Source organism: Pipistrellus hanaki (assembly GCF_964339955.1).
Source record: "Pipistrellus hanaki genome assembly, chromosome: 21".
NCBI lineage: Eukaryota > Metazoa > Chordata > Mammalia > Chiroptera > Vespertilionidae > Pipistrellus > Pipistrellus hanaki.
Window position 1 is genome coordinate 5,757,182 of NC_140523.1, and position 18,277 is coordinate 5,775,458.

Consider the following 18,277-nt stretch of genomic DNA (forward strand, 5'->3'; position numbering starts at 1 on the left):
CTAACTCTCTATTCCTCTCTCTTCCTCTCTTAAAAAATTAATAAAATATTTTTTTTAAAAAAAAGAATGAATTACCTTGTGAGAACGTGAGTTTACAAGTTGTCTGAGCACATGCTGGCTAACCAATAAGCAGGGAGGGATGATTCTATATAAGGAACTAGAATTTGCCATGTTATGTTATACAGTCACAGGTAAAACTACAATCTTGCTTGGTTTCCAAAAGTAAGCGATTAAAATACATGACATGTCTAAAATACTTTGTGTACCGTCACGGTCTCTGCTGGTGTCTTGGTTAGATTGCTGAAGAGGCATTTTCTCTGGTTTTGACAAGTCCTCTGGAGTGCTCAGGCCATCCTTCTTTCTGTCACAGGTGTCAAGCTCCTTTAACATACTACAAGTTCAAAAACATACAACCAGTCAATATATAGAGTACATGATTTTCCCTCTAATATTTTGCACAGCTGGTCAGACAATATGTACAGAAAAAGAAACATATTTTTGTATCTTCTCTATTTTAAAACCTCTTTAGCTGGCCCTCAAAGTCATTCATCTTCTGGCCCAGGAGAACTTTTCAACTTTGTCTCCAATTATGTCCTTCCTTTCTTTCTTTCTTTCTTTCTTTCTTTCCTTCTTTCTTTCTTTCTTTCTTTTTTTTCTTTTTTTTTTTTTTAAATATTTTATTGATTTTTTTACAGTGAGGAAGAGAGAGGGATAGAGAGTCAGAAACATCGATGAGAGAGTAACATGGATCAGCTGCCTCTTGCACACTCCCTACTGGGGACGTGCCCACAACCAAGGTACATGCCCTTGACCGGAATCGAACCCAGGACCCTTCAATCCACAGGCCAATGCTCTATCCACTGAGCCAAACCGGTTTTTGGCTCCAATTATGTCCTTTCAAAAACCCCAGGGTCCAATCTCAGTGCATGACTTACTTTTTTTTTTTTTTTTTTTTTTTTTTTTTATGATTTATATTCTTCACATAAGTCCTGTGTTGGCTATTTCAGAAATTCAGCCTCTGCTCGTCTATGAAAAAAACCACCATTCCAATCTCTTCCTATCCAAATAGCAAGTGTTCTTCTAGGCCCAGCTCAAGTGCTATTTTTCTGATTTCTCCAGCAAGTGGTGTTTTTCTTTTTTCTTTTACTAAATATATTTTATTGATTTTTTTACAGAGAGGAAGGGGGTACAAAAACATGTTTCTCTTTTCTGTTATATATTACCTGACCATTACACTCCTGAAGCGAATTCAGAAGTTATAACCAGCATTTTAAAACGCAATAAAAAGGTAATAAAATTTAAGTGTCCTTTGCATATGAGGCATGATTCGTGAAAATTCTATTTGTTTTAGAATATACACAAATGTGTATATGAGGTTGCAATGGAAAATGTACAGAGAGAATCTACCTTGGAAATAACCCTTTCCCAAATACTGAAGATCTAGGAAAAGTTAATTATGGTATGAAAACTCAATAAATTATATAGCCATTAAATGGAATACGAATAAAGACTACATCACAATACAGAAACTATTTTTAAAATAATACTAAGAGAAAAGAAGCAGAGGCCTTAGCTGGTTAGCTCAGTTGGTTAGAGAATTATCCCCCTACATACAAGTATCAACCAATGAATGCATAAATAAGTGGAACGAGCCCAGTTGGTGTGGCTCAGTGGTTGAGCACGGACCTATGAACCAGAAGGTGATGGTCCAATTCCCAATCAGGGCACATGCCCGGGCTTCCAGCTCAATCCCTAGAGCAGGGGTCCTCAAACTTTTTAAAGTGGGGGCCAGATCACGGTCCCTCAGAGAGCTGGAGGGCCGGACTATATGAACTACTAATTCCTACTGTAACACCTCGGCTGCGCTCACTGCCCAAAAAACCTGGCGGGCAGGATCAGTCTCCCCTGGGGGCTGCATGTGGCCCGCGGGCCGTAGTTTGAAGACCCCTGCCCTAGTGGAAGGCGTGCAGAAGGCAGTCAGTCAACGATTCTCATCATTGATGTTTCTATCTCTCTCTCCCTCTCCCTTCCTCTCTGAAATCAATAAAAATATATATTAAGCCGAAACCGGTTTGGCTCAGTGGATAGAGCGTCAGCCTGCGGACTGAAAGGTCCCAGGTTCGATTCCGGTCAAGGGCATGTACCTTGGTTGCGGGCACATCCCCAGTGGGGGGTGTGCAGGAGGCAGCTGATCGATGTTTCTCTCACATTAATGTTTCTAACTCTCTATCCCTCCACCTTCCTCTTATAAAAAAATCAATAAAATATATATTTTATTAATATATATATATATATATTAAAAAAATAAGTGGAACAACAAATCAATGTTTCTCCCTCTCTTAAATCAATAATTTTTTTTAAAAAAAAGGCAGAATAAGAAGTATAGTTAGATGTTGATTACAGCAAAGCAAAAATCATACACATGCAGAAAACAAAACCAAACCAAACACAGATAAAGAAAATGTTTGGTTTGTTCAGATGTTGAGATTACAAGAATCCTGTAAGTGGTTACAGTGCTATTTGTGCAATACACACTTTATAAATGAACAAACAAAAAGCCAGGAAATAGCACTGTGCTGGATCTTCGTCCACTGCCATTAATTTATCATCCTGGACCACCCCCTGCTCCTCCCTGGGCCTCAGCTGCTTCACCTGCTACATGATGCTACTGACTTAAAATCCAGAATCTATATGAACTCCTGGTCAGTTCTTACTTTGTGCAATTCTGTCTGAATTCCTACTGGGAGGGAGAAGAGGCAAGAGCAGCTGATAGATTTTTAGTTTTGTCATCAAATAATAATCATGCTTCCACCTTTCCTGCCTCTAAACATCCCAACACACCTGTTAAAACACAAACCCGGAGAAACTCGATTATGCACACAAACACCTCCTTCCTGTCTTCCTTCTCTAATTAAAGTTAATACACTATAGAGATCTAGTTCTTATCAAAATATTGGTTACAAACGTAGCATATAATCTACCACTTAACTGGACTATGATTTAGACTGGGATGAGGATGAAGATAACAATAATTATTAATTTGTATTTTAAGCTTTTGATGATCTGTGTGGACTATGTATTTTTTCCCCATAACACTACCAATTAACCACAATCATGTCCCTAATTTAATAAAATTCAGTGAATGTCAAATACAATGTCAATTCTATTCTGTAGGATTAAAAACAAAATTCTATTCTGTAGGTAACATATCACTTACTAAGTAACTTTCCAAATAAGAAGTGAGCTTTGTGTCATATATTCCTCATGTTAAAATCAACTTCAGTCCTAACTGGTTTGGTTCAGTGGAAAGAGCATTGGCCTGAGGACTGAAAGGTCCCAGGTTCAGTTCCGGTCAAGGGCATGGACCTTGGTTGCGGGTACATCCTCCTTAGGTGTGCCGGAGGCAGTCGATGGATGTTTCTCTCTCATCATTGTTTCTAACTCTCTATCCTTCTCCCTTCCTCTCTGTAAAAAATAAATAAAATATATATATATTTTTAAAAATCAACTTCATAAAATTGTTTGGAGGTCTCATGTAATTATAAATTTGGTAGTATGTTAAAGCTGGAACTTTATAGCTTTAGGATACCACCAACTAAATCAAATGTATCAATAGGAATTTTTTCAAGTTTTCATTTAGATATAAAATAAACTGTGCAGAGCATGCAATTATACAAAAATGATAGTGCATAACTAAATTAAAGTATTTCAGATACCTCAAATGCAAACACTAATGCTATGAATTAGCTATGTTACCTAAAGCATTTCAGAGAGGAAGAAGAGGCAGAATTCGTTATTTCTTCTGGAGAAGGTGGAATAAAATCAATATCATAATCATCTTCATCAAGCTCGGCACATGGAGATTTCTCCACTGACTGGAATTCAGTGTCTTCCGAGTGTTTTTCCTTCTCACTATTATCTAAAGTAGACAGTTGATGACATAGGTTATTTCAATCATTAATGAGACAGAAAGAACAGGGTCTGAGCACTGCAAAGTGAGTGCTTCAGGCAAGTCATAAACACTAGCCCCACTCCGTGAGCCCTCTCATTTCCCACCTTAATGCCAGCCTGTTTTTTCATAAATTATTATTGAGTCAATTGGAGTTAAGTCCAATGAATACTGGATTGAGGCCAAAGATCTGCTTAAGGATTTTTATGACTGCTAAATTATGAAACTCCTACTTGGCACTAGCACTTTTGTTTTTCTATTTTTTACTCATATTTAAATAATGAGTCTGATCATTTTACAAACACTATTGTTTGTACAAGCTATTTTTACTTTATCACAAAGGCTTCCCAGTGACTTAGGTCTACCAGATTCAATCTCTCTCCTGACTATGAGGGAAAATACAATGCCCATTGTTACTCTTTAATTTATATTTTACTAAATTTTCTCTTCATAAACAACAACACATTTGATTAGACTATATCTCTGGTTGTTATCAATCACTTTCTGGTCTCTCTCACCCTATGGAATTCAGGTGTTTAAAAATTTTAGGCCGAAACTGGTTTGGCTCAGTGGATAGAGCGTCGGCCTGCGGACTGAAAGGTCCCAGGTTCAATTCCGGTCAAAGGCATGTATCTTGGTTGCGGGCACATCCCTGGTAGGGGGTGTGCAGGAGGCAGATGGTTGATGTATCTTTCTCATTAATATTTCTAGCTCTCTCCCTCTCCCTTCCTCACTGTAAAAAAATCAATAAAATATATTTTTAAAAAAATTTTAGTCTTTTATTTGCAGCTATTTCATAAGGTAGGTACTTCCCTATATGGCTAATCTTAGCTACAACTATGAGACCTAAGCAGAAAATAATCTGAATGCAATTTATACTTCAATAGCACGATCAGATATTATACAGCAATATTCGGTGGCAGCAGGCCATAAAGGAATTATAATCATATAAGAAAGGCTTAATTCACTTCCCAATTCTACCACTTACCAGCCAATGGACCATTTAACCTCTATGGGCCTTATTTTTTTCATATGTAAAAATCAGAGATTATTAGCAGAATCAAATCTTTCATTTCATCAGTTATATTCTGCCTCAAGCATGTGGCCAACAGATTGTTCAATCAACACCTCTAAAGATCTGAAGGGCAAAAGCTATTTCACATTTGCTACTGTTCCAAGACGTAGCTTTGGATGAACGAATACAATCGATATACCGAAATGAAAATAAAACCATTTTTACCTCTTTCCTCTCCCAAATGAGTTTTTAAAGAGTGACCATTCTGAGTATCTTCATGTGTAAGCTCTCCGGAACTGGGGCCATCGTCGATACAAATCACACCGCTGCTCAGCCATTCGGGGTCCGCCTTCTGTTCCTCAGTCAAATCCACTTGCTTGCATTCAGAGGAAGGAGTAGTCAGATCAACCTGAACTGTGTTTTCCTTTTGAAGCTGTGCTTTCAAGACGTTTCTCTTCGACTTTTTACATTTGTGGGCAGTGCTTACTCGTACAGAGTGGTTTCTGAGTGGGGTAACAGATGCCTTTGAATTTCCGGAAGTATCAAAGTCATCCATGTCATCCCAATCGGATGAAGAACTATATTCCAATTTCTTGAAAGTGGCATCACGGAATTCCTTTCTACTCGGCGTGCTCTGCGCGGCAAGGGAGACTTCCCTCGGAATCGGCAACAGTTCTGGCGAAAATGGTTTTGAACCGATTCTCTTGGCTTGCTGTCCCGCAGCAGCATTTTTAAAGGCACCGATCCTTGTCTGCGGGCTCACGGTACGAGGTAAAGTGTCAGTGAAGGAGAAGTCCTCGGCAACGTTAACATCTTTATCACTCAACACAGGCGTTTTTGCTACTGACACACAGGTCACAGACACGTTGTTGGATGAAGGTATTTTCTTTTTAAAAGTGAAACAGCTGGAAAAAGGAAATACTTGAATTAGATGAGTTCTTAACAAACCCAGTAATTTTTTTACTAATTTATATAACTTACCTTCTACCCCCCTCTCCGATTTTAAAATGTATAAGGCGAGTTAAAGTATACTTTGTATGCTCTGATCATTCCCACTCAGGGCTAATTATTCAGTTTTGAGGGTATCCAGGCCATTCCCACTACTTTATTTCTCGGGCTTGTAGTTCGTAGTCATCCAGAGGGAGGGGATGGCATAAGTGAAAAAGAGAAAAGACTCAAATGTGGCTACTTGTTGCTACTCTGATCCAAGTTTTATGGGGGAAAATGTAAAAAACTGCTCGCAATATTGAGATTTAAAGAAGTAAGAATCCTGTATATATCTTAACAACATAAAGGTCAACGGTGACTTTAAAGCCAGGCACCTAGAACTTGGTAAGGGTACAATAAGGACTATAAATTATTAGATACCATTAGCTGTTTGGAGTGTATCTTGGAGGAAAAGAACAGAACCACAGAGCTATATTTTCTTTATAAGTTGTTTTTGGAAAATATATAAAATTATATTAAAATACATAAAAAAATATCTATTTACCTAAATTTACAAAAAGATTCATTATTAAGTCATTCAACCAATATTTACTGAGCAAGTGTTAATTAAGTGCCAGGTACTGTGCAAAAGTGCTGAACAATTTATTACTTGGGGCTGCTAACACATGTTCCACCATTAACTTGCAAAGTGGGAAAACCATTGACCTCACAGCTTCATTTCCCCATCTATATAGTGAAAGGGTTGAAAGAACAGATGTCTCATCTGTATGATACTGTATGTATAACAACAAAACAGCCAAAATACTTACGAAGATTTGGGTTTTGAAAGATTTAATTGGTTGTTAAGTTTTCTGGCTGAATGACGCTCCAGTTGCTCCTGGAGATTATTTTGAGGAACAGCAGCCATGATCCTAAAAAGAGAGGGGGAAATATCAGTACAGTCATGTGCTTTGCATGAATCACAATATTTTTTTTTTGGGGGGGGGGGGACAGAGGGGGTGGAGCACTGTTTCAATTGTGCCCAAAGTAATGAGGCATTTAAAAAAAAATACATTTATTATTAATTTTTTACAGAGAGCAAGGGAGAGAGATAGAGAGCTAGAGACATCAATGAGAGAGAATCATCGACCAGCTGCCTCTTGCACACCCCCTACCGGGGATGTGCCCATAACCAAGGTACATGCCCTTGACCGGAATCGAACCTGAGACCTTTCAGTCTGCAGACCGACGCTCTATCCACTGAGCCACACCGGTTTCGGCAATGAGGCATTTTTTGAGCAATAAACTGTTTTGACATTTACAACTGGTTACATTTGAACTGTATAATCTTTAACCGACGCTCACTTGAATAGCAAAATGACCTGGTTTCCCCCAATGCTAAAATAAGCACAAAGGACATTAAGGGAAGAGATAATTAGGAAAGGGCTTGCAGAAAAATGACACCTGGCCTGGGCTGGGAGAATAAATAGAAACTAGACAGAGAGTGTGGTAGAAAATAATCAAAGCATACTGAAAACCCAAAGGACAAGTGAATAATTGAATTCTATGCCCGAAGGGTAAATTGGGAAAAGAAGGAAGAGCACCATCAATGAAAGCAATGGTTTCCCAGCAAGACACCACGTTTTATAATTATCTAGTTTCAAGCTGAAAGAATACTTTTACCAAGCATAGAAGTATTCTTTTTTACAAAATATATTTTATTGATTTTTTACAGAGAGGAAGGGAGAGGGATAGAGAGTTAGAAACATCGATGAGAGAGAACCATCAATCAGCCGTCTCCTGCATACCCCCTACTGGGGATGTGCCCGCAAACAAGGTACATGCCCTTGACCAGAATCGAACCTGGGACCCTTCAGTCCGCAGGCTGACGCTCTATCCACTGAGCCAAAATGACTTCGGCATAAAAGTATTCTTGTAGAATACCTTGTAGAACAAACTGTGATATTTGCTGAGCTATTGCCTGAGATAATGTACAGCTTGAGCCACCTTCAAGTTACTGCGGGGAGGGTAGGCGGTAACAAGAAGACAGGACAGCCAAAATCTATGGATAGCAAAGAATTTTCATTTTAGCTGATAGTTATAACTCCTTTCCCATTCTATCTTCTTTTATTTAAAAAATACTTTTACTGATTTCAGAGAAGGGAGAGATAGAAATATCAATGATGAGAGAAAATCATTGATTGGCTGCCTCCAGCACACCCCCCACTGGGGATTGAGCCTGCAACCCCCTTGATTTCCTGACCGAGAATCAAACCATGACCTCCTGGTTCATAAGTCAATGCTCAACCGCTGAGCCACTCTGGCAGGGCTATCTTTCTTTTTCAAATCAATGGGAATAAATAAAAAGTTATTGTAGAGTGATAAAAAGCCCAAACTATATTTAATTTGCATGGCCCAAACTCTTTAACATGCAAAGGAAAATAATACAAAGAAGCAGAATTGTAAGAAGGTCAGTATCACTTGACCAATAGAAATGAGAAATGTACCAAGAACCCAGGTTCTTCGGTCAATTCTGCCACAAATTCACTGTGTGGCTTTGAAAAATTCATTGACTCCCTCCAGCGTCATTTCAAAAATAAGAAGGTTGGACTAGAAAATTTCCATGTTTCCTTCTAAAATTAGCCTCTCATGATACTAAGACAAGTAGGTATTTGGCGGGGATAAAATGAGAAAGATACAATGTCTTTTAAAAATGTTGATGAGAATAAAAACTGTAACAAAGAAAAATATAATATATACAAAAAAAGTAGAGATTTTAAACAGTGGAGATTTTCAAAGTGGAAGCACAAGTTAATAAAACAAATTAGTAAGAAAAATGTAAGCAAAATTTAGAAAGTTTAGAATATGATCTTAATAAAAGTGGAGTGGAGGGAAAAAATCCCAACATTATAAAATGAAACCATTTTTAAAGTGATAATTAAAATACTACACATTGAACTGTTTGTTAGTTGGCAGTGGTTCTTAGCAACGTGGGTCAGATTCTGGTCACAATCTAAAGAAAGTGATGGGTCTCCACTACCCTAATCACAATTTTTATATATATATGTGTATATATATATATATATATATATATATATATATATATATATATTTGATTTTCCACAGAGAGGAAGGAACAGGGATAGAGAGAGAGAAATATCGACCAGTTGCTTCCTGCACACCCCCTACCGGTGATGTGCCTGCAACCAAGGTACGTGCCCTTGACCAGAATAGAACCTGGGACCTTTCAGTCTGCAGACCGATGCTCTACCACTGAGCCAAACCGGTTTCGCACAATGCTAAAACTCTTAATGGGGGGTGGTCACTAATGATTGATCTCCATGTTACTTATTACAACACCCTTTTTCAATCAATTCTCTCTCCTGATGGCTTAGCACAGGGGTTGGCAAACTCATTAGTCAACAGAGCCAAATATCAACTTGAAATTTCTTTTGAGAGCCAATTTTTTTTTTTAACTTAAACTTCTTCTAACGCCACTTCTTCAACATAGACTCGCCCAGGCCGTGGTATTTTGTGGAAGAGTCACACTCAAGGGGCCAAAGAGCCGCAGTTTGCCGAGCACCGTCTTAGCATATGACGAAGTTGATTATATGCTCCTTCTTAACACATGAGCCTTTTTTCAGACTCTCTTAATTCATTCCTACTCATCCTCCATCCCCCAATGGTGGATCTAACCCTTTCTTCCTTAAGGAAAACTCCATCTTTAGGTGGTCACATAAAGGTGGTTAAGAGCAAACAAAATACATGGATTTGTAGCCTATGTATTTGTGGCTCTACCACTTATTAGCTAAATGCCCTTGGACATTATTATTTAACCTCTCTATCTCAGATTCCTCATCTATACAATGCCTACCCACCTTATGTGTAAAGTGCTTAGAATAATAGTATCTGGCACATAGTAGGCAATATATAAGTGTTTGAGAAAGAAAAAAATACCCCAATAATATACTACTCTTATAATAAGAAATGCCTCTCAATTGCAGTTTTTATCGTAGTTGCAATTCTATTCACTTTTGTAATTATTCAGTTGGCATTTCTTCTGCTAGATTGTAAACACTATGCAAAAATGGGCCATTATGGGTTTTATAACCCATAGCATGTCTAAGCACCTAGCATTAAATATTTATTAAATGAAAGAATAAAAATGTTAAGTAACATATGTCTCAATTATGACTAATCACGGAAAGGTAAAGCTGGTTTAACATTAAGTGAAACCACTAATATATCATGTTTACAGTTTAAGCAGTAAAAATCAATATAATCTGATCAATAAATTTTAAAAACATTCCTATCAGGGTAAAGCACACTAGCAACAAAGTACACTAATCTTAAGTAAATGGTTCAATATGGTTTCGCTTAATGTGTCTAACTATGCAAACAGCATCCAAATCCAGGTATAGAACGTTCCTGGCACCCCAGAATGCTTTCTTGTGGCCTTTCCCAGTTAATATACCCCAGATGGAACCACTACCTGACTTTATCACTATAGATTAGTTTTGCCTACTTGCGAACTTTAAAAAAAATATATATTTTATTGATTTTCCACAGAGAGGAAGGAAGAAGGACAGAGAGCCAGAAATGTCAGAGAGGAACATCAACCAGCTGCCTCCCGCACCCCTCCCCCCCCCATTGGGTATGTGCTCGCAACCAATGTATTGTACATGCCCCCAACCGGAATCGAACCCAGGACCCTTCAGTCCACAGGCCGATGTTCTATCCACTGAGCCAAACCGGTCCCGGCCCTACTTGCGAACTTTTTTAAAAAGAACTTTTCTTTTATGATTTTAGAAGGAGGGATGAAGTGAGGGTGGAGGGAGGGAAATACATCATGTGAGAAAAATTGATTGGTTGCCTCCCACATGCACCCCGACCGGCGACTGAACCTGCAACCAGGAATCGAACCTGCTACCTTTTGGTGTACAGGACAACACTCCAACCAATTGAGCCACACCAGCCAGGGCCTCTTCTTGAACCTCTTGATATTTGTATATATTGAATCACACAGTGTATATTACCAATGCATTTTTGAGAAAACATCTGATGAAATTCAAACCATTTCTAATAGATACCTAACAGACACAATATATATCTTACATTTTACAATAGGGATGAATCTATTAAAAATATAGGCAAAAAACAATATTGTTCTTTTATTTTCACTCTCAGATTGAACATTCTTGCTGGTGCAAAAATACTCAAAAAGGAAAATACCAGAAAAGAAGAAACATGAATATCATGACTTGTAGACTATTAGGTTACCAACACAATCCAGTCATAATGATAGATAATTAAAACTTTAGTAAAGTGGTTAGATAAAATACAAACCCACAAAAGTCAAATGCACTCCCGTGTGGTAGTAATAACTAACTAGAAAATACATTTTTTAAAAGGGATTCAGGAGAAACCAAGATGGTGGCATAGGTAAACACCTGAACTTGCTGCCTCACACAACAACTTCAAAACTACAACTAAAAGACAAAATGGACGTCATCCAGAACTACAGGAAGGCTGGATGATGGAAATTCTGCAAGAAGAGAAAAGTACCTAATCTGTGTCACAGAGACGCTGAGGAAGCAAAGTGCAGAGATGCAGAGGCACACGTGCGAAAAGGGCTGGCAACTGAGGACCCAGTTGTCTTTCTCAATCGGGAGGGAGGCACAAGCTCCTGACTGCTCTGAACTCCAGTTCCAGGTGAGACTCTGGGGACCCAGACTCATACGGGGAGAAACTGGACTGTCTGGCAGTGGGCGGAAATCAAGGGCAGCTTTCTCTCTGAGGTGCAGGCAGCGATTACCAAGGGATACTGAGATCCCAGGAGCACAGAGGCTTTTGCATATGAATGAAATTGCAGCTGAGTCAGAGAAACCCAGAACATCCAAAAGAAGGCCCAAGCCCCACAGCGGCTTGCATTGCTTCACAGCTGGGCCTCATCTGGGCACCTCCAAAACCCAAACAAAAAAGAGGAATCTGTAGATCTTTCTGTAGCTCCTGCTGGGTGGCCTCAGGCAGAGGCTAAATTAGCACCTCCTTGGAGATCCAAGAGCCAGTGTACGCAGGGGTCAGAGCAGGACCATCCAGATTACAACTCCTCAGATCCGTAAGTTACACACTCAGGGGGCAGACTCAAGAGAGCACCAAACCCCCACTGAAGCAAGTCCTGCCCCATAAGGATGTCTCCAGCACAGAAGTTCTCCCAGCGTAGACACAACTGATCCTCACAGCCAATTGGCATGGAGGTCATTTCCTCCTAGTGAAACCAACAACAATCAAGGCTTAACTACAAGACTGTGCGCACAGCCCACAAAGGGGTGCACCAAGAGTGTCCACCTCAGATAACTGGGGAGGCTGAGCCACTGGGCCCTATAGGACACCTCGCACACAAAGCCACTCTATCAACTCAGGGAAGCAGCCAAAATGCGGAGACAAAGAAACAGATCACAAATGAAAGAAATGGAGGAAAATAAACAACTGGATATAGAGTTCAAAACCACTGTTATAAGGTTTTTAATTATTTTAATTTTTTTATTTTATTGATTTTGTACAGAGAGGAAGGGAGAGAGATAGAGAGTTAGAAACATCGATGAGAGAGAGTCATCGATCAGCTGCCTCTTGCACACCCCCTACTGGGGATGTGCCCGCAACCAAGGTACATGCCCTTGACCGGAATCGAACCCGGGACCTTTTCAGTCCCCAAGCCGACGCTCTATCCATTGAGCCAAACCAGTCCCGGCTGTTATAAGGTTTTTAAATAATTTTCTAGAAAAGGCCAATAAATTTAGCGAAAAAGAACCAACTAGAAATAAAGCATCCACTGACTGAAATAACAAATATTATACAAAGATCCAACAGCAGACTAGAGGATCGCAAGAGTCAAGTCAAAGATATAAAATACCAAGAAGCAAAGAACAACCAACCCAAAAAGAAAAAAGAGTCAAAAAATATGAAGATAGTGTAAGGAGCCTCTGGGACAACTTCATTATTTGTTAATTTATGAGTTTAACAAAAATCCAACTGGAACACCAGAAGAATATTTTACAAAAATGCTTCTGAAATTCATTGAAAAAAGCACAATACAAGAATACTAAATAACACTGCAGTGGGAACTAGCATTTAGAATTATAGTCATATTAAATGTAATAATAATTTAAATGAAAACCTGGGGGTGGTAGTAGAGGCTGGGAGGAGGGGAGAAATGGGAGATATCGTAATACTATCAACAATAAAAATTATATTAAAAAAATAAAAGCCTAGTCTCCAAAACATGTTTAATGTATAGACAGAAACAACAAAACATGGCAAAGAATCAATATTTAACAAATGCTAATCAATAAGCCATGTACTCTAGGGTCAACAAGTGGCAAACGATGACATGGCCAAATCTGGCCTGCAGCCTGTGTTTGCAAATAAAGTTTTACTGAAGCACAGCTATGCCCATCTGTTCATATACTGCCCTTGGCTACCTCAGCACCACAGATGAGTAGTTATGACAGAGAAGGTTGAGTCTGCAAAACCTAAATATTTACTATCTAGCCCTTTACAGAAAAGGATTGTTGACAGTTGCTCTAGCCCAGTGGTCAGCAAACTCATTAGTCAACAGAGCCAAATATCAACAGGACAATGATTGAAATTTCTTTTGAGAGCCAATTTTTAAAAAAAATATTTTATTGATTTTCTTTTTTACAGAGAGGAAAAGAGAGAAATAGAGAGCTAGAAATATTGATGAGAGAGAGACATCGACCAGCTGCCTCCTGCACACTCCCCACATGTGGCTCAAGAGCCGCAATTTGCCGACCATGGCTCTAGAGAATTGCTGGATAAAATAGAAAATTATTAAGTACATAAAGTCTCTGACAAAAAAAAAAAGTTAAAAATTATCAGGTCCAAATCTATTATAAATCAAAGTGGGAACCCAGAAACAAGAACGAGAACTAGTGCTGGCTGGTTTGGCTCAGAGGTTAGAGCATCAGCCAGTGCACTGGAAGGTCACGGATTCGATTCCAGTAAGAGCATGTACCTCAATTGCAGGCTTGATTCCCGGCTGGTCGGGGTGGGTGCAATAGATGTGTCTCCCCCAAAACTATTGTTTCTTTCTCTCCCCTCCCTCCCACTCTGAAAATCAATGGAAAAATATCCTCAGGTGAGGACTAAAAAAAAAAAAGAAATTAAGAGAACTGGTTGTAACAGAAGCAAACAGCATCAGGCCTAAGAGTACAAAGCAATTAAACTTATTACGTTTAGAATATAAAAGAAGCTTGAAAGAAGTAGAACTTCCCAAGAAGGCTGGAAGGTAGTCAATGCACTATCTGTGCAACAGACTTGGGCAATGAAGACCCACAGTGGCTTTCAGCATTTAGTTCCCGATGAGTAGTTTGCAATTTCTCTCAACCTCTTTGTTCTAGCTTTTCTTCCCATAAAAGAAACATACAGAAAAAAAATAAAGAATACATATGTACTAAAATTAATATATAATTAATGTAATTCTAGTTAACATATCCTATATAATAAAATCCTAATATGCAAATCGACCGTACAGTGGAACAACCAGTTGCTATGACGTGCACTGACCACCAGGGGGAAGATACTCAATGCAGGAGCTGCCCCCTGGTGGTCAGTGTGCTCCCACAGGGGGAGCACCGCTCAGCCAGAAGCCAAGACTGATGGCTGGCGAGTGCAGCAGCAGTTGTGGGAGCCTCTCAGGGGATACAGGTCTGCTGGCTTATCCTCCAAGGAGTCCGGAACGTGCAAGGGTGCAGGTGTGCTGGGGGACGCCCCCCTACACCCAGCTCACGAATGTCGAGCACCAGGCCTCTAGTATATATTTATACTTATTTATACAATATACTTAAAGTTTTAAATATTTCAAGCATACAGAAAATAGAATAACCATGTAACTACCAACCAAATTTAAGAAGTTAATCTTTATCCTATTTCTCTCTTAAAACATTTCAAATATATTATTTATTTTATTTTAATCGTTACCCACGGGTAATTTTCCCACTGAATTCTAAAGAATGAAATGGAGGAATGAGGGTGGAAAGAAACATGGAAATGAGAGACACATCAACTGGTTGCCTCCAGCACACACCCCTACCCAGGCTGGGGAACCTGCTACTCGGGTGTGTGCCCTCGACCCTTCGGTCTGCAGGAAGACGCTCTAACCACTGAGCAAACCCAGCCAGGGCTCAAATATATTTAAAATTTCACTGACTCCTCTTATCCTCTTCCCTTCCCTCCCTTCTCATAGATCATACTGACTATTCTAAAGTGGGTGTAATTTCCCTGCATGTTGTTACTTTATGACACACCTAACACTAGGGTCTTTAAGCAGCATTTTAACTCTGGGTTTCCTCATCAGCACCATGAAGGCAACAGCCACCTCTCCAGAAATTCTCCTCCCCGGGGACTAGTAACTAGTTCCTGACAGCCGTTCAGCTAACATGCTGGTGCATTTTCCTTCTATTTGCTCTTCCCACATAGAACACCTGCCTCCCCTTCTCAATTTTTAAAAAAAATATACGTATTTTATTGATTTTTAACAGAGAGAAAGAGAAAAGAATAGAGAGTTAGAAACATCGATGAGAGAGAAACATCGATCAGCTGCCTCCTGCACACCCCGCACTGGGGATGTGCCCGCAACCAAAGTATATGCCCCTGACCGGAATCGAACCCGGGACCCTTCAGTCCGTAGGCTGACGCTCTATCCACTGAGCCAAACCAGTCTCGGCCCCTTCTCAATTTCTGATCGATCCCTCACACAGTCTCCCCCATGACAGCTCCTCAGATGGGCCAGGGGCACCAGAGTGCCATCTACCCAGGTGGCACCGGGAGCTGGCAGGCACCTCCTCCATCTCAGGAGGTCAGGTGGTCCAGGTTTGTTTGTTTGTTTTTTAATATATTTTATTGATTTTTTACAGAAAGGAAGGGAGAGGGATAGAGAGCTAGAAATATCGATGAGAGAAACATCGATCAGCTGCCTCCTGCATATCCCCTACCGGGGATGTGCCCGCAACCAAGGTACATGCCCTTAACAGGAATCGAACCTGGGACCCTTCAGTCCGCAGACCAACAAGGCACTATCCACTGAGCCACACCGGCTTCGGCAAGTGGCCCAGGTTTTGAAAAAACCCAAGGGCCTGATATTGAGTTCAAATTCTCCCCCAAAGCCTTGGAGCAGGGACAACCTTTGCGCTTCCGATGCTGCAGGAGGGCAATGGGACCCACTTCTCCGGGTCTATGCACCAGACGCTCCTGGAAGCACTTACCGCATTTACGAAATCCCTGAATCCTGGCCCAAAACAAAACCATGTAGAAGGGGTCCTTTCCCCCACAGGAAGGAAACCGAGGCACGCAGTTGAGGTAACGGCGGAGTCACAGAAGCTAGGACGTGCCGAAACCGGTGTGGCTCAATGGATAGAGGGTCAGCCTGCGGACTGAAAGGTCCCAAGGTTCGATTCCGGTCAAGGTCATGTGCCTTGGTTGCGGGCACATCCCCCGTGGGGGGTGTGCAGGAGGCAGCTGATGGATGATTCTCTCTCATCGCTGTTTCTAACTCTCTATCCCTCTCCCTTCCTCTCTGTAAAAAATCAATAAAATATATTAAAAAAAAAAAAAAAAAAAAAAAAGTAGCAGCAGCTGGGACGTGACAGAGCAGGGACGCGAACCCGGGCACCTGCCCCACCCCGCTGAGCTGGGGTTTGGCGAAGCTACAATGGTAAGATGACGGGTGCCACGCACCGGGCACACAGCAGACACTCAGCACCCGGTAGCCGGGCTCGAGGCTGTGGAAACCCACAGGACAGAGCGCCGTTCGGCTTTCTCCTCAGGAGGGAAACGGGGCCGGGCCTCGCCGGTGAGTCCGCTGAGGAGGCAGACACCGCGGTGGGCACGGGTCCACCCCAACGAGGACGCCATGGACGCTGGGTCGGCTCGGCCCCGACGCCCGGGGCGACCCCCGCACAGCTCGCCTCCGCCCCGGGCCTGTTTCTCTCAGGGAACCGTCTGTGTCACGACCTCTCCGCAAGCTGCCCGCGAAAAGACAGGGCTCAGCGGACCGAGCAATGGAGGAGCCCGCGAGGCTTTCCCTCTCCAGCAGGGCCGGGAAGCCGAGCCGGGCCGGGGCGGGCCGCACTCACCTGTCCCTCAGGCACGGAGCTGGAGGCGCCACGGTCGAAACTCGCCGCGCCGGCTCCTCAGCCCGTGCGCCTCACGCCAGCGCACTTCGCGCCAGAACTCGGCCGGTTCCGATTGGATGAGTCCAGAGACAGCCGGCCAATCCCGTCGCGCCGTGGTACCTGGCCCCGCCCCCGTGAGCTTCCGGGGAGAGGCCGCTGCGCGGTGCTGAAGAATCACGTGTCCCCGACGCCCAATCACCACTCAGACTGTCAGGTCAGGTGACTACAGTTAAACCCCCGGCTTCCGGTGCTGGTGGGGGCTCTGTTTTTGTTGTGATTTCTAGTGTTGGAAAGGGGCTCTTCGCCCAAAACAGGCGGCGGGACCACGGACGGCGGTGGGATTGGGAATCCCGGGTTTGGGGAGGGCCTGAGGCTTGCCGGTTCCCACAGGCAGAGGTTCTGATCCTCCGTGGGAGCCTCGGACGCTCTCTCCTCTCCACTTCCTAGTAACGGCGGGCTCTGCCCCATCGCAACTGTAAATTGTCATTAACGGGAAAAGGGGTCGCAAACTCCGATGTCTCCAGGGACGTGTACAGCTCCTGAGTGAGAAGCCAAGCTGTGGTTCCCACTGATTGTGGCCACGCAAGAAGGTGGCCCTGTGATGCCAGAGCTTTTTCCTTTTCTTTATCAAAATTTATTTATTTGTTTGCTTGTTTATTTATTTATTTAATTTCTCTTTTTTAGACCGCTCGGCCACGCTACCTCATTATTTCTCTTTTTTAAAAAAACTGAAAATCGCCGAAACCGGTTTGGCTCAGTAGATAGAGCGTCGTCCTGCGGACTGAGAGGTCCCAGGTTCGATTCCGGTCAAGGGCATGTACCTTGGTTGTGGGCACATCCCCAGTGGGGGTGTGCAGGGGGCAGCTAATCGATGATTCTCTCTAATAGATGTTTCTAACTCTCTATCCCTCTCTCTTCCTCTCTATAAAAAATTAATAAAATATATTTTTTAAAAACCTGAAAATGTTTCTTTTTTATACGTGAATTATGCCAGTTTTTAAATTTTACCCCCCAAATGCGGCCAAACAAAACACGTTGAATCATAGAATAAAGTAAAAACAGAGTAACTTAAGCAGATTTTTTAAATTTCTTTTCTAAAAATATATATGTTATTGATATTTTACAGAGAGGAAGGGAGAGGGATAGGGAGTTAGAAACATCGATGAGAGAGAAACATTGATCAGCTGCCTCCTG

General features: G+C 41.6%; 1 protein-coding gene across 1 annotated transcript in view; it reads right to left on the minus strand.

Annotated features, from left to right (window-relative positions):
• The window catches only part of BLM (BLM RecQ like helicase), a 69,133-nt gene extending 51,975 nt beyond the window's left edge, over positions 1 to 17,158 (minus strand). Inside the window, exons 1-5 of the mRNA XM_084869030.1 lie at positions 17,045 to 17,158; positions 6,722 to 6,823; positions 5,190 to 5,869; positions 3,757 to 3,919; positions 267 to 391 (exon numbers count right to left, since the gene is read on the minus strand). Coding sequence (XP_084725156.1) covers positions 267 to 391; positions 3,757 to 3,919; positions 5,190 to 5,869; positions 6,722 to 6,819 — 1,066 coding nt within the window. The 5' untranslated portion in view covers positions 6,820 to 6,823; positions 17,045 to 17,158. The remainder of the gene's footprint in view (positions 1 to 266; positions 392 to 3,756; positions 3,920 to 5,189; positions 5,870 to 6,721; positions 6,824 to 17,044) is intronic.
• Positions 17,159 to 18,277: the final 1,119 nt, after the last annotated feature.